The 24,397-nt window shown below is 43.3% G+C and overlaps 1 protein-coding gene across 2 annotated transcripts in view; it reads left to right on the top strand.

The window, feature by feature from the left end:
• BANK1 (B cell scaffold protein with ankyrin repeats 1) overlaps nucleotides 1-24,397 on the top strand; it is a 296,463-nt gene that overhangs the window by 233,498 nt on the left and 38,568 nt on the right. For both annotated transcript variants that reach the window (XM_074991991.1, XM_074991992.1), the window contains 3 exons: nucleotides 8,172-8,274; nucleotides 11,015-11,335; nucleotides 18,143-18,421. In XM_074991991.1, coding sequence (XP_074848092.1) covers nucleotides 8,172-8,274; nucleotides 11,015-11,335; nucleotides 18,143-18,421 — 703 coding nt within the window. The remainder of the gene's footprint in view (nucleotides 1-8,171; nucleotides 8,275-11,014; nucleotides 11,336-18,142; nucleotides 18,422-24,397) is intronic.

The raw sequence follows: 24,397 nt of genomic DNA, 5'->3' as shown, positions 1-24,397 counted from the left end.
TATTTATATGGACCAACTGGAGTTTCATGGGTGTAAGTGAAGAAAGAATTTTACCCCATGTTTTTTAAAGAAAAGGAATTGAGAGACGGTATGATAAGAAGTGCCTATTTTTTACTCTCCCAAATAATACTTATTTTCTTATAATAATGTAGGATAATCTTAGTGGGAAATAACTGGGTTTTGCACACAAGGTCCTCTCTTTATAGTTTGGGTGAGATTACAGAAGCCAGCTGCTTCTTTGCCATTAAACAAATGAAATGTCAAACAACTGTGACACAGCGACAATCCTACTGCTTCATTACCATGCTTAGTTTCTTTCATTTGATACTGCTGGATATGTATTCAAAGCATCTCTGGCTGGGGGACAAGGAAAACATGGCCTACCAGTAATAGAGAACAAAAACATGTCCACCTCTGAGCCAGCTCCAGCTTGGCAGCTAGGAAACAGGCTTGCAAAAGAGATAAAATCATTTAATGTTTGGATTCCATTCAAGTTTTCAGATTTAATTGCACTTTAAGCAAAACCATATGTATGATTTACTGAAAAGAACAGAGTGTGATTTTTGTTCAGAGGCAGTTTGCATGCATTTTCTCTCCATACTTTAGAATCTTCTTTTTTTATTAAATTTTAAAATTTATACCATGCAAGAAATAAATATAAACAAGAATGATAAATGTTAGGCTAGTCAGTAGAAAAAGACGCTTTTCATATCATCAGACTGTTACAGGAATATATATATTCCTGAGAAGCCTATAATACCATTGTATTGCAGTATGATACCAAACAGCACTAAATTGTTACATGCTGTCTGGCTTGTGCACATGCCAAAAATACTAAAATAACATTTCCAGACTAAAAAGATACAAACTTGTGAATTTCCCAAAGAACAGTGAAACTTGAATGTTGCTGGTCCATCAGTATTCTGTACAGTCCTTCATTTCAAAATCTGTTTGCTCATTGAATATTCTTGTCTTTTATACTTATGAGCAAGTATCTTCTGTGTAGTTCGTGTTCTTCTCAATCACTTTAACTTCTTGTAGCTTGATTGCCCTCTCATTTATATCACATTTACAGCAATATAACTAACAGGCCAGATTCTCAGCTGGTGTAAATCAGCACAGGTCCATTGACTGCAGTGGCACTGAGCCATTTTACACTCTGAGGGCACAGCCCCTTTACGTCTGTGAAGTTACACCAGATACATGCTTCTGTATAAGAGAAGAGAGTCAGATTATGTAAAATATGTGAAAATGTAGAAAGGCCTGTAAGAATAATCTATCAGCATGGTCACAAAGATTGCATCTTGGATTTTGTTCCGTATAAGATAACTCCTTTGACTTACTGGAGTTATTGTTGATTTATGTTTATGTAAACACAGACTTTCCACTGAAATATCTGATCAGAAATTAATGCCTGCCTTCATAACAGATTTAATAAATAAACATGTTATGAAGGCATATGGTCAAGATGTGAACTTTATATCCATATCCAGGTTTGAGTTCATCTGGAATTTTCGGTGAAGATAGAGGTCTTTTTCACAATTTGTGTCCAAATTCAGCTCCAAATTTCAACACCACAAAATTGTGTGTGGATTGGATGCAAAAGATAATCGTAGCAGCCTGCCACTATGACCTCTTTCAACATCGGCTTCTCATGGCCACAAAAAAAAAAATGGGCGGATTACCTTTTGTGAGGTTTACTGGTAGCTATTATTGCATTTTTTTTTATTAATTCTGTGCTGCCAATATGTTATTTTTAAGTCCTGAAGCACGAATAAACAACTCCTTATTATTTCATCTGTAGCATATCTTAAATCTTCCCATATATTGCTAAATATAATATTGTACTTAGTGTAATATTATGGGGTCAATTTCTGAGGTTATAACTCAGTTTTTATTCAGTCCTTCCTAAAGTAAACCTCTCAATGAGTCTGCTTCTATACATGCCACCTCCCATCAGAGGTGGCATGACAATGAAGCAATTTGAAGCAGGCTCATGAGGCACTAACATGTATATTCAGTGCCTCATTAGCAAAATGGCGGCCGTGCAAATTTCAAAGTGCAGACTTCGAATTGCAGATTGACAGTGTAGACAGGCAGCTTCGAAATAATTGCCCCACTCCAACATTCCCTTATTGCCATCTAGTTTTGTGGGAGTGGCCACAAAATTCAGGGAAATTTGGCAGTAATTTGAAGAATTCCATACTTATGTGTAGAAAGAGTAGCTGAGGTTTGAAAGCCACTGAATATAACATTTTTTATGCAATGCTAGTTTGATTAAGTATAATAAACAGAGTCAGGAACACATGGGATTCTGCATCTAGGATCATGAGAAGTTTAATTACTCTGTGGAGAGACTGAAAAATAATTGAATCTTCAGCCTTGTTTGTAAATGCCATTTTTATAGTCACTAATCAAGGAACAGGATAATTGGTAGCACTGAGCCCAGCCGATAAGAAACAATTGATTTAACTCTGTGTGTTCAACCAAATCCCGGTGTGTTGTCCAAGGCCTGACTTAAACTTGAAGGGTTTCATTCTTCAAGACCTTGTGCAATACACAAAAGGGACTACAGACTTGTTGCCTCTCCCTTAGACAAGATCATCAGCATGTGAATGAGAAAAGGACTTCGGCATTACAGTGGATGAGAAGCTGAACATGAGTCAACAATATGCCAAAGTCAATCGGGTTTTGCCATTAACTATAATGGAACTGTGACTTCACCCCACGGAAAATTCGCAAAGCAAAATAAGATCTAAGTAAAATCTTTCTCAGGTTGCTCAGCTTCCCCATGTCTTCCAGCAACAGGAAACTTACAAACTTTTCCTGCAGAGCAGCACTGTGCCCCAGAGTCAGAGCACTTATTCCATCACCCACCCCCCTGTTCCCATAAGTACTAGGAATTGGTGGTTGCTCCTTTCATCGCCCGGAGCAGTTAGCAAAGCTATTCCAACAGGTCCACTTCCTGCCTTCCCTTTGGGCATTCTCTATTATGTCTTCATTGGCACTTACTGGCCGTGTCTACACGTGCCCCAAACTTCGAAATGGCCATGCAAATGGCCATTTCGAAGTTTACTAATGAAGCGCTGAAATGCATATTCAGCGCTTCATTAGCATGCGGGCGGCAGCGGCGCTTCAAAATTGACGCGCCTTGCCGCCGCGTGGCGCGTCCAGACGGGGCTCCTTTTCGAAAGGATGCCACCTTCTTCGAAGTCCCCTTATTCCCATGAGCTCATGGGAATAAGGGGACTTCGAAGTAGGCGGGGCCCTTTCGAAAAGGAGCCCCGTCTGGACGCACCGCGCAGCTGCAAGGCGCGTCAATTTCGAAGCACTGCTGCCGCCCGCATGCTAATGAAGCGCTGAATATGCATTTCAGTGCTTCATTAGTAAACTTCGAACTGGCCATTTGCATGGCCATTTCGAAGTTTGGGGCACGTGTAGATGTAGCCACTGGATGCAAGGCTGAGGGTAAACAACTGGGGAGTGTTTACCTTTTGCAGGACTCCAAGGTCATGGAGAGGGAACATGGTGTTTGTAGAACTCACTCCTTTCTAAGCCTTCATTGCACACATCCTCATCAACTGCATCTCAAAATCGTAGCTTTACGCTTCTCTTCAGGGGGCAAGTGGGCCATGGAACTTGTCAGAGGCCTCTCTTTGCAGCTTACTGCTACTATTAGCATAAATTGAGCATGTGTAACATGGCTTATAGCTACCTTGTGTTCCAAAAAATCTCATTTGAATACAGTGATGTCTTATGACCCCAGACTAGGGGGTAACCAGTTAAACAATGGGGAAGTTCTGGTAGAGCGTAAAACTCTCCAACTGCTAAATGTAGATGGACATAGAACACAGGGCCAATGCTTTGCTCATGGGGGGCAGATGAAGTTTATCTGGACCTAGACGTATTCCTTAAAATGTGTTTATTATTTGGAGGGGAAGGAGAGAAAGCGGTACTGTATCTGATATTCTTGAAATTTTCCATCCACAGCTGCAGCAGGAAAAGATACACTCTCAGGCTGTGTCTACACTAGTGGGTTTTGTCAGCAAAATGGCCGTTTTGCCGACAAAACCCTTGGAGCATCCAGATTCCCAAGACATTCTGTCAACAGTAAGTTGACAGAACGCTGCCCTTTTGTTGACAATACCCTGCTCACCACAAAGAATAAAGCGTCTATCAACAGAAAGCTGGTCTGGACATTCCCAAGGGCCTTCTGTCTACAGACCGGGCTTCCAGGACACCAGGCAGCCCTGTCTGCTGCCCATGGTTTCTCTCATTTGTTTTCCCTTTCCCCCCATACTCCAGTAAGATCTGTCAGAGGTGATAAATGGTGGACCAGATTGGTGCCTCTTGATCTGCTCACTGGTAAAGTTCACTCTACAGCTTCACTCTGAAACCCCCATACTCCATGAGGAGTTAAGCAGAATGGCCCCCAGACAGAACAGCTCTTAAAAGACTTTGCTGATTTCATATCTCCTCCCAATGATTCCTTGCAAACTGCAGGATTTATGGAGCATGTTGCTGAAGTTCTGCTTTCAAGTTGGCAGGGACTTCATTGTGTAGGCAGAAATCAAAATCAGAGGAGTAATATTCCTTTTCAGGATTCAAGTATTTAGTCAATGACTGTTGGGAACTCTGTTGTGTCCTCAAGGCACGTGCTGATAATACAAGTCCAAGGGAGTTCAAGCTCCTTCAGATGTGAGCCTCAGACACCTCTAAAAAGTCCTGTTTTGTGTAGTAATAACTGGTAGATACACAGCAGTGTATGCATGTTAATCAGACATTAGTGTGTGTGCAATGGAGGCACATATGTCTGTACAAAATTTACTGAAAAATCTGGCCTTGAAATACAACTTTCTTCTGTTCAGGACAACCCAAACTGACACTAACCCTTCCCTGCTTTGTCTGGCCAGAGATTGGCAGAACTTAGTATAGCCTCCTGCTTATATCAATACAGGGAAAAGGCTATGGACAGTGTTAGTACAAACACTGGGCCTGAAAGTCCTCCAGCTGAGGTTAATTTGGATACTTCAAGATCAAGAACTTTAATGTTTTCTGCAGAAACAGTATAGAATAAGCTCTTGGCTGTGGTTTTATAGGAAGGCACCCCCAGCTAACATACCTGCAGTTTTGCGACCAGTCCTTTAGTCTCCAGCATGCACACAGTGGGCTACTGTTTTCAATGAGTCCTCCATAGGTTGTCGCCCCAGACCATTCTTGGATATTCCCCAGGGCCTCACAGAGCCTCTTTTCATCTGTTACTATCCACCCCTCCATCTGTCCTCCCCCCACCTACCCACCATGCATTCCTCACAATTGAAAAATGAGTCTCTGTCTATATATATGTATATAAATACTGTATTTGTGTGTATGTGTGTGTGTGTGTGTATATATATATATATATAGACACACTGTAAACAAAAAAGCGGTAAAGTAGCACTTTAAAGAGTAACAAAATAATTTATTAGAGCCGTGTCTACACGTGCACGCTACTTCGAAGTAGCAGCACTAACTTCGAAATAGCGCCCGTCACGGCTACACGCGCCGGGTGCTATTTCGAAGTTAACTTCGACGTTAGGCGGCGAGACGTCGAAGTCGCTAACCCCATGAGGGGATACGAATAGCGCCCTACTTCGACGTTCAACGTCGAAGTAGGGACCATGTAGTCGTTGCGCGTCCCGCAACTTCGAAATAGCGGGGTCCGCCATGGCGACCATCAGCTGAGGGGTTGAGAGACGCTCTCTCTCGAGCCCCTGCGGGGCTCTATGGTCACCGTGGGCAGCAGCCCTTAGCCCAGGGCTTCTGGCTGCTGCTGCGGCAGTTGGGGATCCATGCTGCAGGCACAGGGTCTGCAACCAGTTGTCAGCTCTGTGTATCTTGTGTTGTTTAGTGCAACTGTGTCTGGGAGGGGCCCTTTAAGGGAGCGGCTTGCTGTTGAGTCCGCCCTGTGACCCTGTCTGCAGCTGTGCCTGGCCCCCTTATTTCGATGTGTGCTACTTTGGCATGTAGACGTTCCCTCACAGCGCCTATTTCGATGTGGTGCCGCGCAACGTCGAAGTTGAACATCGACGTTGCCAGCCCTGGAGGACGTGTAGACGTTACTCATCGAAATAGCCTATTTCGATGTTGCTACATCGAAATAAGCTATTTCGATGTAGGCTTCACGTGTAGACGTAGCCTAGGTGAGCTTTTGTGGGACAGACCCACTTCTTCAGACCATAGTCATACCAGGACAGACTCAATATTTAAGGCACAAAGATCCAAAAATAGTAATCAAGGTTGACAAATCAGAAAAAAAATTATCAAGGTGAGCAAATCAGAGAGTGGAGGGGCAGGGTGGGGGCGTGTCAAGAATTAGAGTAAGCCAAGTATTCAAAAGAGAACCTATAATGACCCAGAAAATTTGCATCCCGGTTCAAACCACATGTTAATATGTCAAATTTGAATATGAAAGAAAGTTCAGCAGCCTCTCTTTCCAAAGTAGTGTGAAAATTCTTCTTCAGTAAGACGCAAACTCTTAAGTCATTAACAGAATGGCCCACTCCATTAAAATGTTAGCTTACTGTTAGCTGACTGGTGTGGGGGTCATTATTAAAGACCTACAACCTATCCTTAATCAGGAGCCACACTCCAGAAGGCCCTAGGAGACAGGCCTGTTCTCTCCTACAGACAACCTCCCAACCTTATGAGGATTCTCACCAACAGCCACAGTCTATACCACAGGAACACCAGTCCTGGGACTTTTCCTTGCAACAAAGCCCGCTGCCAGCTCTGTCCACATATCCATTCCGGGGATACCATCACTGGACCTAACCAGGTTAGTCACAGAATCACGGGCACATTCTCATGTTCCTCAACTAGCATCATATATGCCATCATGTGCCAACAATGCCCAGATGCTTTGTATATTGGACAGACTTCAAACTCTCTTCGGCTACGTCTACACTAGCCCCAAACTTCGAAATGGCCACACAAATGGCCATTTCGAAGTTTACTAATGAAGCGCTGAATGCAGATTCAGCGCTTCATTAGCATGTGGGCGGCCACAGCACTTCAAAATTGACGCACCTCGCTGCCGCGCAGCTCGTCCCAATGGGGTTCCTTTTCGAAAGGACCCTGCCTACTTCAAAGTCCCCTTATTCCCATCTGCTCATGGGAATAAGGGGACTTCGAAATAGGCAGGGTCCTTTCAAAAAGGAGTCCCATTGGGACGAGCCGCGCGGCGGCGAGGTGCGTCAATTTTGAAGTGCCGCGGCCTCCCGCATGCTAATGAAGCGCTGAATATGCATTTCAGCACTTCATTAGTAAACTTCGAAATGGCCATTTGCACGGCCATTTCGAAGTTTGGGGCTAGTGTAGACACGGCCTTAGACAAAGAGTTAATGGGCACAAAACAGACATAAAAACACTTCTGATCCACAAACCAGTCAGTCAACATTTTAATGCAGTGGGCCATGCTGTTAATGACTTAAGAGTTTGTGTCTTACTGAAGAAGAATTTTTACACTACTTTGGAAAGAGAGGCTGCTGAACTTCCTTTTATATTCAAATTTGACACATTAACACGTGGTTTGAACCAGGATGCAAATTTTCTGGGTCATTATAGGGTTTTACATACTTGGCTTAATCTAATTCTTGACAACCCCCACCTTCCCCTCCCTACTCTCTGATTTGCTCACCTTGATCATTTTTTTCTGCTTTGTCAACCTTGATTACTATTTTTTGGTTCTCTATGCCTTAAATATTGAGTGTGTTCTGGTATGGCTATGGTCTGAAGAAGTGGGTCTGTCCCACGAAAGCTCACCTAATAAATTATTTTGTTAGTCTTTAAAGTGCTACCTTACTGCTTTTTTGTTGTGATAGTATATAGACTAGCATGGCTTTCTCTCTGTTACTAATCAACACTGTAAACAGAGTGAGATCCATATATCCTACTGTAATCCTGTCTCTGTTTGTCTCCTCAGAAGGAGTTTAAGGAATTTATCAGTAGGCATCAGTACTGAGGAAAAACCAACCTCTGCAAACTATGAAAGGAAGGCATTTTACACAGAACTGAAAGAAAAAAGATCTGGCTGTTTTCTCCTCAAGGCAATAGCTTTTCTTTTCACACTACACTGATGTGCTTAAAGATTATATCACCAAAAGATGTACTCTGCTTCATCTTCTTTCCAGATTAATTCACGCGATAATAAAGATGATGAACAGGAGAAGGAAGAAGATGTGGAAGATGGAGTTTATGTGACCATGCTGGGCTCAGTCTCTGACATTACCTCTTGTAAGTCATATTGTCTGAAAGGTTTCAGGTACCATGTCCTTGATCCTCTGTTATATTAACTGAGAAATGGTGATACTGAGAGACGAGGCTGGAGGGGATTGTATGCACACACGAGAGGGCAAAGTTGAGATTAAATGCTCAACCTTAACTTGTGGATTTCCTGACTTTTAGAGTTGTGTGAGGTGAGGTCTCGTTTGTGCCTTTACACACTGGTCCATGCAGGAATGTTCCCTTTGTTACACTCTTTCCAGAGCTGTATGCTTTTTCCTTAGTGGCCACCCAGCTCCATGAGCTGATGTGAAGAGTGGCAGTCCTGTTTCTCTCCACCTGCCTTCCCTCATGCTCTAACAGAGAGCAGCCTTTGTGCTCTAGGATGGCAGTGCCTACAGCTGTAGTGAGAGTCTGCATGGAAGCCCATTTGGGAGGCTCTTGCCAGTTTCCTCTGCTCACTGTCAAATGTTGACCTAGCCCTTAATGCGGCAGTAATGTTGACTGGGATTTGCAAAGGAACCTAAGATAGTTAGGGAAGAGCTGCAGTGGGCGGGGGGGAGTTGCATTTAGCAATGACACGTATTCTGCAAATCCAGGAGGACAGTGTAAGAAAGTCTAGCCTATGGGCTATTTGTATTTTACTGGATATTTATTATCTTCCCAGCTGTCCCACCTTCTGCATTAGATTGTTGCTACTTATGGGCTAAATTATGAGCCTCTTCCTCCAAGAAGTCTTGACAGTGTAATTTGACTTGCAAGGACTAGATGTTTCACTAACACTGTTGGTGTTTACTGCTCTAGATAGACATAAAAACGTTACCCTGCCCGGGATGTGGATTTAAAGATGATAGTCCAGTTAGCAAATGACCTGAAATACTCAGTACTAGAGACAATCTTCATAACAGAGCCTTCACAGCAAGGGATCCCTTATTAGGGTGCAACACAAGCCACTTTTCCTTCCACTCCCCTGCCTCTGGAGGCATAAGCTGCGTCTACACGTGCACGCTACTTCGAAGTAGCGGCAGTAACTTCGAAATAGCGCCCGTCACGTCTACACGTGTTGGGCGCTATTTCGAAGTTGAAATCGACGTTAGGCGGCGAGACGTCGAAGTCGCTAACCCCATGAGGGGATGGGAATAGCGCCCTACTTCGACGTTCAACATCGAAGTAGGGACGTGTAGACGATCCGCGTCCCGCAACATCGAAATAGCGGGGTCCTCCATGGCGGCCATCAGCTGGGGGGTTGAGAGATACTCTCTCTCCAGCCCTTGCGGGGCTCTGTGGTCACCGTGGGCAGCAGCCCTTAGCCCAGGGCTTCTGGCTGCTGCTGCTGCAGCTGGGGGTCCATGCTGCATATACAGGGTCTGCAACTAGTTGTTGGCTCTGTGTATCTTGCACTGTTTAATGAAAGTGTGTCTGGGAGGGGCCCTTTAAGGGAGCGACTTGCTGTTGAGTCCGCCCCGTGACCCTGTCTGCAGCTGTGCCTGGCTCCCTTATTTCGATGTGTGCTACTTTGGCGTGTAGACGTTCCCTCGCTGCGCCTATTTCGATGTTGGGCTGAGCAACGTCGAAGTTGAACATCGACGTTGCTGGCCCTGGAGGACGTGTAGACGTTATTCATCGAAATAGACTATTTCGATGTCGCAACATCGAAATAAGCTATTTCGATGTTGGCTGCACGTGTAGACGTAGCCATAATGTCCTGTAGAAATAGCTGGAGCTTCCTTTCACAACTCTTGTGTACTACTGATGCTAACCTTCCCTGCAACCACGCACACCCAAGCCACTGACTCAGGGGACCATAATTTGTCTTATTTTACAAAGAGGAAGAAATCTGTCAAGCATGATGTGGTGCAAAGTAGTCAGGGGTTGTGTAGGGAGGGCAGGGGAGGGCATTCTAGATTATATTTTAAATACCAGAAATGGAAAAGAAAGAAAGAAATTTTCCAATAAATGTTATCTCAAATATACTCAGACTGAAACAGCTTTCTTAAAATATTAACATAAATTATGAGTTAAAAGTGAAACATTGAGAAAGTTGGCTGAAGAATTGAAACATATGAAAGCTAAATGCTTCTAATATTGTAAATAATGGAAGACCTGTGTAAGTTTATTACATAGTGCAGGAATAGATATAATTTTAGAAAGAGATGGAAGGAATAAGTTACTTGGTTTCCCCCTTGTTATTTTAGCTAAATTCTTATGCCATACTGCAAAATTCCTATTATGTATTTCTCCACTATATCTTTATTTTTGGTCCAAGGGCCACTAAAGCCATAAAGCTCAGTACAAACCACATCCCCCCAGGGAAATATTTATATCATTTTAAAGGATTTTAAATGATAAGCAGCCCAGCTACAGTATATTAAAAATAAGTGATCCAGCTGCATGAGTTCTAGAATATTTTACTAGCTCGTGTGCTGTGCTGCACAGAAAATCAGGCAATACGGACTGTGGCAACAGGGTAGTACATGTGATTCCATTCCACCAATAACTCGGAAAAGCTTTAATGGTGTTGTATACATGAATATATTAAATACTGGGATAGCAAGATAAAATGAAAGCTTCCACTGTTTATTTGGTAAATATTTTAAAAGCTATTCACTGAAGTTCTGCATTTGACAGCTTTCCACTGTATTGTTCATAAAAGTTTTATTAGGAGTGCTGTTACTTCTGTGGAAATCTGTGAAACTCAAAATGCTTCCAAATGCAAATTTTAATGGAACAATGCATTCTTTAACATTAACAGACAAACCAAGAGCAGGAGACCCGTATAGAGTCAGAGACAAAGCTTGGGAGGAGTCAGGTAAGAAAGAGGAGGATGAGGAGGAAGGAAAGGAAAAGGAAGCTGAAGAAGACATGGGAATGGAAGGAAAAAAAGATGAACAAAATAATTTAGAGAAAAAGTCATGCAACTTTGATGACTACAGTGACAATGTATATGCCAGCATACCTGACAATGAGCCGGAAGCGGATGGAAGAGACTCCTTTTTCTTGGACAAACCACCCCTACCACCTCGCGAGCAACTTACCACAATTAAACAAGATGATCTTCCCTGCTTATCACAAGGTATAGTCTTGGCAAAAAAGAAAAAAAAGAAAAAAAAAGTAGCCTTCACCATATGTGTAATTTTCTTGTTAAATAATGCTGTGGAGCTGCGATATGAATGTTGCTAATGGTGGTTGGCTGGTCAATAAGGACTTGACATAGCAAAACAAACAAGCATTCAGTTACGTTGCTGAGTCTATGCCAAAGTCACTGCATATCCAGGAGAGTGTAGTGGTAGTAGATTGTGAAGTATTGGTTCCACACAGAGATATCCTCCTCCCAGTCATCTCGGAGTTCCATAAAATCATGTCCACATGAGATATTCTTCTAAGCAGATGCTGCGGCTTAGTCATCTGGGCTTGAAATACCTCCCACATCAGTGGGGTTGTGTGAGATGACTCCTGTGGCTTCCAACCAAGCCTGTGCTTTCAAAAGACATAGTAGCAAAACTAGCTTGAGGGCCATTGTCAAGCCAACGCTCCAGTAAGGTTTAAAATAGTATACCAGAGCCTTAAGTGATCGGCAGGGGGTTGCCTGGGAGCAACCGTGCAGGGAGCAGAAAGTTTTGTAGGCCTTCCCTGAAGAGAGCAGGGAATTTCCTGGAAGGCAGCAGAGAAGGAGAGAGAGGGACCTGTGATTTTCCTGAGCTAGAGAGCCAGGCGCAAAGAAGGCTAGAGTGAGCTGGTGTCTGGGAACAAGGCATGGTGAGAGATGTCTTAGCCGAAATGTGGTAACACTATACTGGGACTGTTTGTTGATTAGCTGGGGGCTTGTTATGATTCATGCATGCAACTCAGGTAGTACATTAACGCTGTGAGGACTATATTTATACTTGGCAAATCTAGTGGGACTGCTTCTGAAAACTGGGGAAAAAGGGAAACTGAGCTGGGTGCCCTTGTTGTGATGTGGCCTGCTGCTGGAAGCACTACGACAGAACAATCAACAACACATTTTGCCTCAAAAAGGTAGAAAAAAACCCCCCAAAACTGAGAGGGAAAACACAGAGGATGTTGTGATCTGAGCTTCCTGAACCACTGGGGGTTAGAAAAGAACTGCACAACTTCCGATCACCGATAGGAAGAAGGGCTTTTGAAAACTGGGAGGGGGTCCTTTCGGAAGGTCCTGTCTCCATGGGCGGCGCGCGATTTGAAAAGCCACACTTTTGAATCACTGTGGCCGCCATTATGCTAATGAGGTGCTGCATATTCATTGCAGCACCTCATTAGCATCTTTCAAACCTACTCATTAATATGCCCCTTTTGAAAGGAAGGGTCACATGTAGACCCAGCCACAGTGATTTGTACCAGTTAGGAAGTTGTTATTCCCATCTCCAGGCTTTACCTGCCTCAGCCCCCAAATCTGCACCCCCCAACATCCCCAGGCTTAATCTCTCTTAGCCCTAAACCTGCCTCCATCCCCAGGATAAACCTGCCTAAGACAGCGAGCTCCATGCTCTGCCAGTGCTCCTCCACAGGCACCACCTCCCCTCTGCTTCTCCCTCCACCCACCTCCTCCTCCTCCTTCTCAACACGGCTGTGCAGCTCCAGCAGGGGCAGACTTGGCCGCCCGTCCCCCCAGCTCTCCTGCTCACTTCCCCCACCTGCAGCGCATGCAGCTTCCTGCTTTGCTGCCCTGAAATAATGGAACTAAATTTAATTGGTTTAACGGCCAGATCCCTCCCACCTCACTGGCTGTTAAACCAATTAAATTTAGTTCCATTATTTCAGTGGCAGCAGAGCAGGGAGCTGCAAGAGGAGTCAGCAGCAGCAGCGTCCAGACCCTCAGTTGGTTCCTTAAAGAGATGCATGTGGTCTGGAGCTGCAGGTTGCCGACCCCTGTTCTAGTTATTTTAGTAGATGTGGAACCTGCTGTTCATCCCCACTTTCAGAGTTTTCAACAAACGTGGCTTTCATACTGGAAAGGCAATAAGGGAGGGCCATGGTCACTCCACCTTTTATGCCATCAGATGGGAACATTAGGAGATACAGGAGTATATGCAAGACACTGGTAGACACTGCTAGCACAAAGAATCCAGTCTTGTGCACGTGGACCATGTGTGCTCCTAAACGGGAATCCAGAATCACCATCTAGACTGATGGTTTTTCCACCTGTGGTCCACAGACCTCCAAGGGTGAATGGACTATGTCTGAGTTTTCCAACAGACCCTGCATCTCTATTTGAGATATTTTATGTATCCGCAAATTAAAAAAAGTTGAACTCACTGATGTAGAAGAACCATAATTACCATAGGGTGAGTAACTGTTCTTTATTTTTTGCTCAGGATTTTGTTCAGTGCGAATAAATACACCTGAGCAGCATAATTATGACTGGCTATTGTGTAATAAGTTTATTGGCTATAGGGCAGCCATCTAAAATTTGGCCTACTCCCTGTCCTCTGTCTAGGTTGCTTCTTACCTCCCATCCTCTTCGTAGATCCTTACGTCCTTACCTATTTAAAGTCCATAGTCTCTCTATCCCACTCCACAGTATAGTCTTTTCTAACTAATCTATCCCCATCTTCATGGTATCCAAGTGGCTATGTGTTTTATAGCTTATTGCTTTCTAGGATCTGTTTTTTGTTTTGTTTTGCTTCAGTCGGTTTTCCTCCAATCCTCTGACATCAAAGGAAAAAAAACTAGTTTCATACATGTTTATATGCATATATTGAAAAGTAAAGATTACAAATTGTAAGTACATTTACTTACCGTGAGGCAGTCCGCTGCCACCATGATTCCCAAATGCCCCTTGCTTCTCTTTAAATATTCCTGTTTAGAGTAGCTACACAAGTGAAATAGGCAGGCTTGGAATAAGTAATTTATTGGTATAAGTTTGGATTAACCTGCATAACTCATATGTAGCTACACCACACATTAGTAATGTTGTCATTTCTGTCTCCTGACTATAATAAATATGAACCTGAACAGGTAGGTAAACATGGACATACAGAACACAGACAGTTAAGAACTCAGGGTTAACGTAAGGTACCTCTGAAGCAATTCTTATATGAATACTTCATTTAAACGTGCAGTGTTTTCATGAAGTATTAGCTTTGATTTCATCGTTACAGCTTTGTGGGGAAGGAGAAAAGGAAAATAACATATCAGGATGCTCTTTAAATTAGGATGATAGTTTCTTTTCAAAGAGAAACTGTAATGAGTCATCGCTACACAATTTTAGTCACCCATTTACTGCAGCAATTGCTAAGGAATAGATAAAAAGCAATCTAATGCTGGGCCCTTATTCAAGGAAAGGGTAGGGTAGGGTTTGTGATGGCATAAGAGTGCCCCCTATTGGAGTTCCAAGAATGAAAATGCCCATTGAAACAGAAATGTAACACATATGGTAATAGCATGGAAACAGACTACTTCTCACATTAAGTGTAGAATATTGCAGACTTCTTATCGACCACAGTGGATGTTTTCCAATATATTTTGAAAATAAGAAATCCAGAGTACATAGAGGATAGCTGTTTCACGTATCACTTTCAAAACTACTCACCTGGTGTAGTCCCCAAGACACACAAAATGCTTCTCACTCTAATCAGCAGAAGAATGGTTTATTTAGAGACATACCCAGGGGACCGCAACCATATGAAGAGAACCCCAATTCATTACAAAAACCAGCTACAGGATCCTCTGTTTGTTTGAGAGAGTAGGTAGCCAGCAAGAGACTAATATAAAAATTTGTCATTTCAGTGGCCGCAGAATCACTCATTGATAAATTGTGCTAAGAATGTTTGTGACATCTGTCTGAGTGTTTTTAAAACTCACTGGTTTAAAAAGGAAGCATCTACCAGCTGCTGTTTTTAATATCACTTTCTCTGCACCAACTTCTAATAGACTGCTGCCTGAAAAATAAAATCTGGGGTATTATTAATTCAGCTTACTTTCTCTTTTAAATAGAATACCAACTCTAAATAGAAGTTGAAAGCTAAAAGTGCAACTATGGGCAGCCAGAAAATACAATATGTGGAATAAGGGAAATATGGAAGCAGAGGCTCAGGAAACCTCTTTTTTCAGAGGCATTAGCATGAATTTCAAACAGGCCCGCAGGGTTGGGGAGAAGAAAGTTGCTGAGTGCCCCAGGCCCTGGCAGTGGTAGGAGCCGGAGAGCTGGGCCCTTTAAATTGCTGCTGGAGCACCACACAATGCAATCCCAATGGCACTGAGGACCGGCTGGGAGGAAGGAGCATGGTGCACCCTGGGTAACGCTGAGGGCTAGCTACTCAAGGCCCTGCCCCTTCCATCTGAGGCCATACCCCTTCCAGGAGCATGGGGCCATGCCTCCCACAACTTGCCCAGGGCCCAGAAAGTCCATTGGTCTGCCTAATTACAAAAGATGATATAAAATAGAATTGTATGTTGTGACCTGTAAAACAACACCTGAGGACCTTTCATGTTTTATAATACAGTACAGGTTGAACCTCTCTGGTCTGGTAACAATCCAAGTACCTTCCAGAACCACAGATGTTGCTAGACCAGAGAACCCCAGGTGATGAGAGCAGGAGCTGTCTGGGCATTCAGCCAGGGCAGGGAGCAAGCTGGGAGGCAGTCAGTGGCCCACTGGCTGAGAGCTGGAGGGAGTGGGGGTCAGGGGGACAGCTGAATGCAGAGCTAGTCTGGTGGCCAGAGGGATGGGAGCAGAGCTAGGCCAGGAGCAGAGCCGGGCTGAGGGGCTGGTGTCAATGGAGCCAGATTTGGCCTCCTTGGTCCAGCAAACTCCCTCTTTTGGGACTTGTCTGGCCCTAAGGGTGCTGTTCCAGGGAGGTCCAACCTGTGCTTCAATACATCATCTTCAAGCTCAGAAAAACAGGTGGTGTTGCAGGATAGTTGTCCCATTAAGGAAACTGGTCTTGGCTCTGCTGTTCCAGTCCAGGTGGATGGTGAAGAGGAGAAGGCAGTACCTGAGGACTTTCAAGCTGTATCTACACTGCAGTTAAAAGCCTGGGCTGTCCTGTGCCAGCTGACTCAGGCTTGTAGAGGTTGGGCTACAGGGCTTTTTCATTGCAACATACACTTCCAGGCTCTGGGAGTCTAAAGCTCAGGAAAGCTCAGGCTCCAGCCCAAGCCTGAATGTCTACACTTCAAGGAAACTTCCCCAAAGCCCAAGTCCCAAGGGGCAAATTTAGCTGGGAGAAGGCAGAAGAGCAGCCTGGGTTGGCAGATCTCAACCCAGAGAGCCAGGGCTGGAGTGGACTGAAGGCAACAGCAGCAGAAGAGGAAGATGCCTGCTGGTTCTAAGCCAGTGAGGTGGAGCCAACAGCCAGAGAAGGCTGAAGGAAAGGAGAGCCGTGAAGGGGTGTATCCACTGTCTCCTTAGCTGTGTCTACATGTGCACGCTACTTCGAAGTAGCGGCACTAACTTCGAAATAGCGCCCGTTGCGGCTACACGCGTCGGGCGCTATTTCGAAGTTAACTTCGACGTTAGGCGGCGAGACGTCGAAGTCGCTAACCTCATGAGGGGATCGGAATAGCGCCCTACTTCGACATTCAACGTCGAAGTAGGGACCGTGTAGACGATCCACGTCCCGCAACGTCGAAATTGCCGGGTCCTCCATGGCGGCCATCAGCTAGGGGGTTGAGAGATGCTCTCTCTCCAGCCCCTGCAGGGCTCTATGGTCACCGTGGGCAGCAGCCCTTAGCCCAGGGCTTCTGGTTGCTGCTGCGGCAGCTGGGGATCCATGCTGCAGGCACAGGGTCTGCAACCAGTTGTTGGCTCTGTGTATCTTGTGTTGTTTAGTGCAACTGTGTCTGGGAGGGGTCCTTTAAGGGAGCGGCTTGCTGTTGAGTCCGCCCTGTGACCCTGTCTGCAGCTGTGCCTGGCACCCTTATTTTGATGTGTGCTACTTTGGCGTGTAGACATACCCTCGCAGCGCCTATTTCGATGTGGTGCCGCACAACGTCGAAGTTGAACATCGACGTTGCCAGCCCTGGAGGACGTGTAGACGTTATTCATCGAAATAGCCTATTTCGATGTTGGCTTCACGTGTAGACATAGCCCTTGCTGGAGAACTGGATCCTGAGGAACAATGGGGAGAGAGGTCCTGGGGATGCAGAGATGCTTCCAGCAGAGAGGCTGTGGGAGCTCCCTCTGAGGAGAGCAGGGTTGCACCCATAAAGCAAGGGCTGAAGAGGGTGACCTGGCAGAAAGATGGAGATGTGGCAAGAGGTACTAGCACATGACAAGAAGAGAAAGCTGGATTTTTAAGGGCTACTTGCACTGCGGTGACCTACTGTGGGACCTGTGTGCTATGTTTTGTTCATAATTGGATTTGAGGGCATGCTTGCATAGATTTGCTGGGGGAAAAAGTTGCGGTGACAAACCACATGTGGGGGCTGCCCCTAGACCATGAAGGGGTCACCTGGAAAGAGATCAGATATTTACAGAGGTCATGGGGGAGACAAAAGCAAACTTTTTTTTCTTATTGATCTGTAAAGAGGCTACTAAAATCATATTCTATCACATAAGAGATGTGATTTTTAAAAGTGCTGAGAACCCCACAGCTGCCATTTTTCTTGCTATATTATTAAGGTTAAGATACAGCAGCTCCCACAGACTTTCTATAGTTTTTTTTTTAATGGTGATTATTGAGTTACTTATACCTTAGCTCTCAGTCTCAAAAAGTTTAGCCAAAACTAGGAAGAAGCAATGAGAATGTATTCCTTCCCCTAGAAATCATCTGTCTGGTCTTTAAAAGAGGCTGTGGGAAACAAGACCACCTTTATTTAGGTGCTTAAATGTGGATTTAGGAGCCCAAATCGAAAACATTGGCAGTAAAATGCAGCTTTTTGGAGTCTGAAGACTGAAAACAACTTACCTGTGTTACAGCAAGGAAATCGGTAGAAGAGAAAAAGAAAAGAGATGAGGCTTCTGATCATCTGGAAATCCATGGTGGAGAAGATAAATTGGGAGAGGCGGAGGAGGAAGATGAAGAGGATCCATATACTTTTGCCAACGAGGATGAAAGTTTGTATGATATGATATTGGCCTCAGATGAGGAGAAAAGAAAGGAACATGGTTCCTTTATTTTAAACCGGCCACCAGCACCTGCCCCTCGACCCTTGTGCTCCCCAGTCAAAGAAGAGCACACGCCCTACATAGTACAAGGTAAGGTTTGGTTTTAGATATTTACTGACCAATAGTGGTGCTTTGAGTACAGATGTCTATTGTGAATGATGAATATTAATTTTCTAAAGACTACCTTCCAATTAAGGCTGAAGTCTTAGTCTTATTAATAGACTAGGATCAACCTATTTTCTCTTTGAAACAAACTGAAAAATTACCCAAGCTGTTGCTAATTTCAGTTTTGCATGTAAGAGGATACTGTTTTATTTTCAAACTAATTAAAATAACCTAAAATAGCAACACAATATGATGGAAGATGGAAAATTACTAGGCCAAATCCTCAGCTGATATAAACCAGTTCACACCACTGGAGGATCTGGTCCATTATATTCTGTGTGTCCTTCGAGTGATTAATAAAGGGTAGAATATGTCACCCAAGTGAAAACAATATTTTTAAAACAACTTTCCTTTCTACAACCCCAGCTTCAGAACTTTCTTTACTGTGGTTCTTCCCTTCAGTTTCATTATTTTAAAATCCATTCTTTTAAAATGTGTTTCTACAGATAAATTGATATGCCAAGTAGTAGTCCAAGTTCCATCTCTATTTTTGGTGGTTTACATAATTCTCAATAAATGTGCAATGACAGTGATTATGGTGCTAAGCTTATTGCCACCTTTCTTTATGGTGCTGTCCTTTATTGCTTTCCCTTTGGATTAATAAAATCGTCGATTCCAAGGCCAGAAGAACCCTTATGATCATCTAGTCTGACCTGTATAATGCAGGCTGTAGACCTTCCCCAAATAACTTCTAGACCGGGGTTAGCAACCCCTAGCATGGGTGCCAAGAGTGGCAAGTCAGCTGATTTTCATCAGCATGCAGGCGGGAGGTTGCTCAGAGCCATGCTGCCTGTGGATTGACAAAAGACCAGCTAATGCTACCAACCAACACCTGAACAGTAAAGCTCTGCATCTTAATTTATTTATTAATGAAGCTGTTTTAAGTAGGACTATTAGTGACTTTAGAAAGTATCACCAGCACTCAGACCGTACAGAGAGGTCAAAAGGTCAAATTTCAGCGCTCTGCCTCAGAAAGGTTGTTGACCCCTGTTCTAGAGTATATATTTTAGGTGGAGGAAAAACATTGAATCTTGGTTTAAAAATTGTCACTGAGGGAGAATACACCACAACTTGTGGTAAATTGTTCCTATGATTAATTTGCCCCACTGTTAGAAAAGTATCCAGTATTTCCAATGTCCTTTTCTTCCTGCTTCAACTTCCAGTCATTGGATTATGTTATACCTTCAGCCCATTATCAAATACTTGTTCCCAATGTAGATACTTACAGACTGCAGTTAAGTCACCCCTTAAACATCTCAGTTAAAACACATGTTGGCTCTGTATCAGTGTATCGCTCTGTATTATTGACCTGCTCTCTTCATTTACTTTCCATTCCCCCAGTTTTTGTGTTTCCTGAAAACTACTGGGGGTGATTCTATGTGTTCTTGCAAGTTGTTGATAAAAATGTTGAGTGTGACACCAAGAACCAGTCCCTGTGGGACCACACTAGAAATCCACCCACCTAGTGATAATTCTCTCTTTAGAGTTACATTTTGAGACCTTTCATTTACCCAACTTTTAATCCATATGACGTTTGCCCAGCTAATAGTCTAGCACACTAGATCTTTAATCAACATGTGCAGTGCCACCTCAAATACCTTACAGAAGTCTGTCTGCAGGCACATTCTTATCTTTATCAATACAACAATAAAAGGCATTGTTATTTTGACAGCAACTGTTTTCTAGAAGTCCATGTTCATTGGTATTAATTACAGCACCCTCCTTTTGTTCTTTATTAATCAAGTCCTGTATCAGCTGCTCGATATCTTGGGATTGAGGTCAGAGTGGCAGGCCTATAATTAGTGGGTCATCCTTTTCATTTTTTTTTAAATATTGACACAACCTTAGCTTTCTTCCTGGCTTCTGGAACTTCCCTAGTGCTCTAAGCGTTATTGGAAATGACCATTAACAGTTCAGCATGCTCCTCAGCCTGCTGATTTCAAACTCTTCGAGGCAAGTTGTCTGAACCTGCTGATTTAAAATTCTGTCCATTCTTCTTTCATCTATCACATATCATCAGTAAAACATGATGAACACAAGGGAAGAAGATATGGAAAAGAGCATTTAGGAGCTGCTGTTTCAATGTCTATGATGAAACATTTATGCATCACCAGCACACAAAGCATTTCCTTTCCTCAGAATCTGATTGTGAAATTGGATTAGCACTGTGAAGTAAAATTTCTTAAAGGTTTTTGCGTGCACAAATTGTCGTGATGGCAGCTGATAAGTGAACCTCCAAGATATAGAAGCTCATTTTGGTAGAAATAATTACACAGAAATTAGGATGTATCAAAGTGATCAGAATTTCCTGCTTCTCGAAAATTCATTTGGAAGTCTCATGGCAGTATGCATTTTGCTGAGATGTCTAGTACTTTCTGCTTTTGCTCTATCAGAAATAAGAGAGAAGTGTTTCTTCTTCAGTTGAATTACATGGCAGAGAAAAACAGTCAGGAAAATGGTTATCATGAGTTATTTTATTTTTTTAACTGAGCAAAAGTCATGTCAAATTCAGTTTGCGTTTTGGGGCAAAGTTTGGGTGGGTTCTTGATTTATCTGAATTGGCTTATCCCTCTCTATTATAAAAAACATTATTCCACTATTGAATACCTCTTTTCCAGTGCAGTTTTATGTAAATAAGGATGATACTAAAATGTAATACTGGAGTTTAAACTATCCTGAAGCGAAGGGAATGAAAGAGATAATGTATATAATAGTGTGATTCGTGTTTGGCTGGGAATGGGGCTAAAACTGTTTCTAAAATAGTTACTGTAGGTGTGTCTGCTCATTATACACAAAGCCAAATGTGATTGACTGTGGCTGAACTCATCTGAGAGCAGTTGAATTGTGGTCATGGCTAGAAAAAGGGAGAGAGATCAGGAAGAAGAGGGTCGTTTCTGAACTAAGGTTTAACTGCTGAGCTCTGTACGCTGGAAGTGTAGTTTGTTTGATTTGAAGTTTATGATTTGATTATTATAACACAGACATCATATTTTTAGCCTGCGTAGTTACTTTGGTGTGTGTGATATTTTGCTGGCCTATAAAGATTAGGGCCATTTATATTATTTGACTGTTAGCACTTCCACGGAAGTCTTGGGTGCTGTATAAAGAAAAGCCATTTTGCTTTGCTGAATATTCTGCCACTGCACCACATTCACTGACAGAGCTGTTATCATCAGTGGGGGGGTCTCAGAATTTAGCTGGATGTGAAAGAAAATTGCACTAATTTCCTAGAAAGTCATCACTTAATTAGGAAACTAATTTTCTTCCATCTTGTATCCTCTGAGAGAGGACTTGGAAGATAAGATTCTTGTGGCGTGTTTAATTTAAATTCCCCATTCTTTATATTAAGGATATAATCTTGCACGCATCCAAGAAAACCATAATAAATGTCATGCCTTTATTGTAGGCAGGTCTGGCTGTACCCCTATTATTAAGGTTATCCAACACTTTAAATTATGAGGCCTTGATTTCGATTGGTTATAATGTGGCCAAACGTTAAAAACTATAACCATTTGAGAGAACCGTTTTTGCCTACATATTTTTTGAAAAATTCAGCCAAAATGGTTCAGCTGTGTTGGAAAAATGCCTAAGGAAAAATAAATTCTTTCAGTACGGGCAAAACAGAGTTCTCTGAAATGCTATGCAGGTTGAACCTCTCTCATCCAGCACCCTTGGGACCTGATTGGTGCCAGATGAGAGAATTTGCTGGGCAATGGGAGGTCAATATTTTCTAGCACATTACCCACACTTCTACCGCTTACTGGGCACTTAGAAGACACAGGGATAAATTACAGCTAAATAACATCACTGAACACTGAGATCCAGGAATGGTAGCTGTGAACAAACTTTATGGGACCACAGGAAACTTGGCCATATCCATGATAAGTGGTCATCTGGCCAACTAAAATCATGCTGGATTATGGAGTTTGCCAGACGAGAGAGTTCTGGATTAGAGAGGTTCAACCTGTAGTACCCTCCTTCTGTGTAGTAGGAACTGACTTAACTTCAAGTCACTAAGAAAAGGAAATCGTCTGATTCAAGTGCAGAGAAGAGAAAAAGTAGATCTTTAGGGAGGGAAAGAAATAGATTGGAATCAGGAGTCTTGTGAGGCTGGAGCTGGGAGAAGAAAGAGAAATTGTGACTGAGTTGAAACAGGGAGGTTTGGGACTGGTGGAGCAAGAAAAATGTGACCAGGAGCCCTGCGTGCAACAACTGCTACTAGTTGTTCCATTAGCTCTAACAGCAAAAGCTTATGGGTGGATTAAATGTTCCAACCCTGCTGGTGAACAACAATGTAGATATCAATATGATGTCACAAAATGGAATTTGTTTTGTCAGCTGGCTTTAAAAAAAAACAACAAACTCAGGCCTATGTTGGAAGAACATGATTAATGTTCCAAAGTCGTAAATTAGGAAGTTCTGGAATTAAGGTGTCTTCACCACCTTAATTTGGCTCCTTTGTCCACATGTGTCAGTTACATGACTGGAAGTTTTTTCCATAGAACCTCTAGCTGATTCAGTCCACAGGCTCTTGGGTTCTTTTCTGGGAATGACTCAGGACTGATTAGTGTTGTCTGTAGGACCTTTGCATGTACCTATTTTTCTAGCCCAACTTGAGATCATGGGGCCTGATCTTCATAAGTGCTGCATGCTCACATTTACAGCTGAAGTAACGGGGAGGTGCATTCCAATTGTATAAAGAGCTATGTAATGCTAAGCAGTCTAAAAATCAGTTCCTCATCTCTCAAAGTGGCAGTCAGAATCAGTGGATAATTTAGACTCACGTCTCAATACCTCAGTTTCCCATTTGTAAAATGACAGTAACACAACTGCTTACCTCACAGGGTTGTTTCACAGGCAAGCCTAATTCCAGCATCTCCTAACTCCAAAGTCTTGATCTCTAATGCGGACAGGACAGATGTAGCCCAATAGTGAATGTGGATTCATGGGGGCTTGTCCAGGATTCAGAATTGCTGTAGCCCCCAGCACTGCCCAGAGCATATTACACCACTCCACTCCCCTGCGCTGCCAACCCTCAGAGCAACCCACAGCATGCCATGCAGGGCTCCAGCAGTGATTTAAAGTGCCCAGGTCTCTGCCTGTAACATTAGTAGTGGTGGTGGTAACGATTAAGCAAGTCAGAGGTGCAGGGGATCATCCCTGTCCCCTTTCCCCCCACATTGTCTGCTGTGGATCTTTACTGGCTCCCAGCAGAGCTGATTACTGTTTCCTGTCAGTGGAAAGGTCGGGCCAGGGAATTTAACCCAATCCTGCCATGCAAGTTCATTGCAAAGAAATTGAACCAGCAGTAAAAGAGTGATTGACTTCTGGGTTAGTGGGATAGCAAAGAAGTGGTTGGCAATATTCAAAACAGAAGACGACTTTGCAGTTGCTGCTATCCCAGCTAACACAGCAGGGAGATTAGCTAGTACCAGTGCCATGAGTCAGGACAATAGCTGCATTGATCCTCCAAAAACCAATTGTTAATCTCCAGCTTCTGTCCAGTTTCCACACAGGCCAAACTGAAGAGTTGTGTGGACTTTGACACTCCTCTAGTAACCCTTGTTCCTTAAAATCCTATAACCGTTCTTCTGCATGTGGAACTGCTTTGTCCAGATAAGAATTTTGAGGGACAGAATTTACAGATCTTTCATCAATTTCCACCATCATTTGTATATCCCCACACTCAGCTTTCTTCTTGGCCCAAGCCATAGGAGAGTCCCATATCTGTTCATTGTCTGGCAACACAACTGCTGATATTGTTTTGCAAGCTTCCTTTCTCAGTCCCGCTGAAATCACCTGTTCACATATCATCTCCACTTCCTTTACCACAGCCATCCACCTGCTACATCAGTCACCCACTTCTCTTGTATTCCATCTGCGCCCAGAAGAACACTTCCA

The sequence above is a fragment of the Carettochelys insculpta genome, chromosome 4 (assembly GCF_033958435.1).
Source record: "Carettochelys insculpta isolate YL-2023 chromosome 4, ASM3395843v1, whole genome shotgun sequence".
NCBI classification, from domain to species: domain Eukaryota; kingdom Metazoa; phylum Chordata; order Testudines; family Carettochelyidae; genus Carettochelys; species Carettochelys insculpta.
Note: the sequence above shows the minus strand (reverse complement) of the source record. Positions and strands in the feature narration are given on the sequence as shown.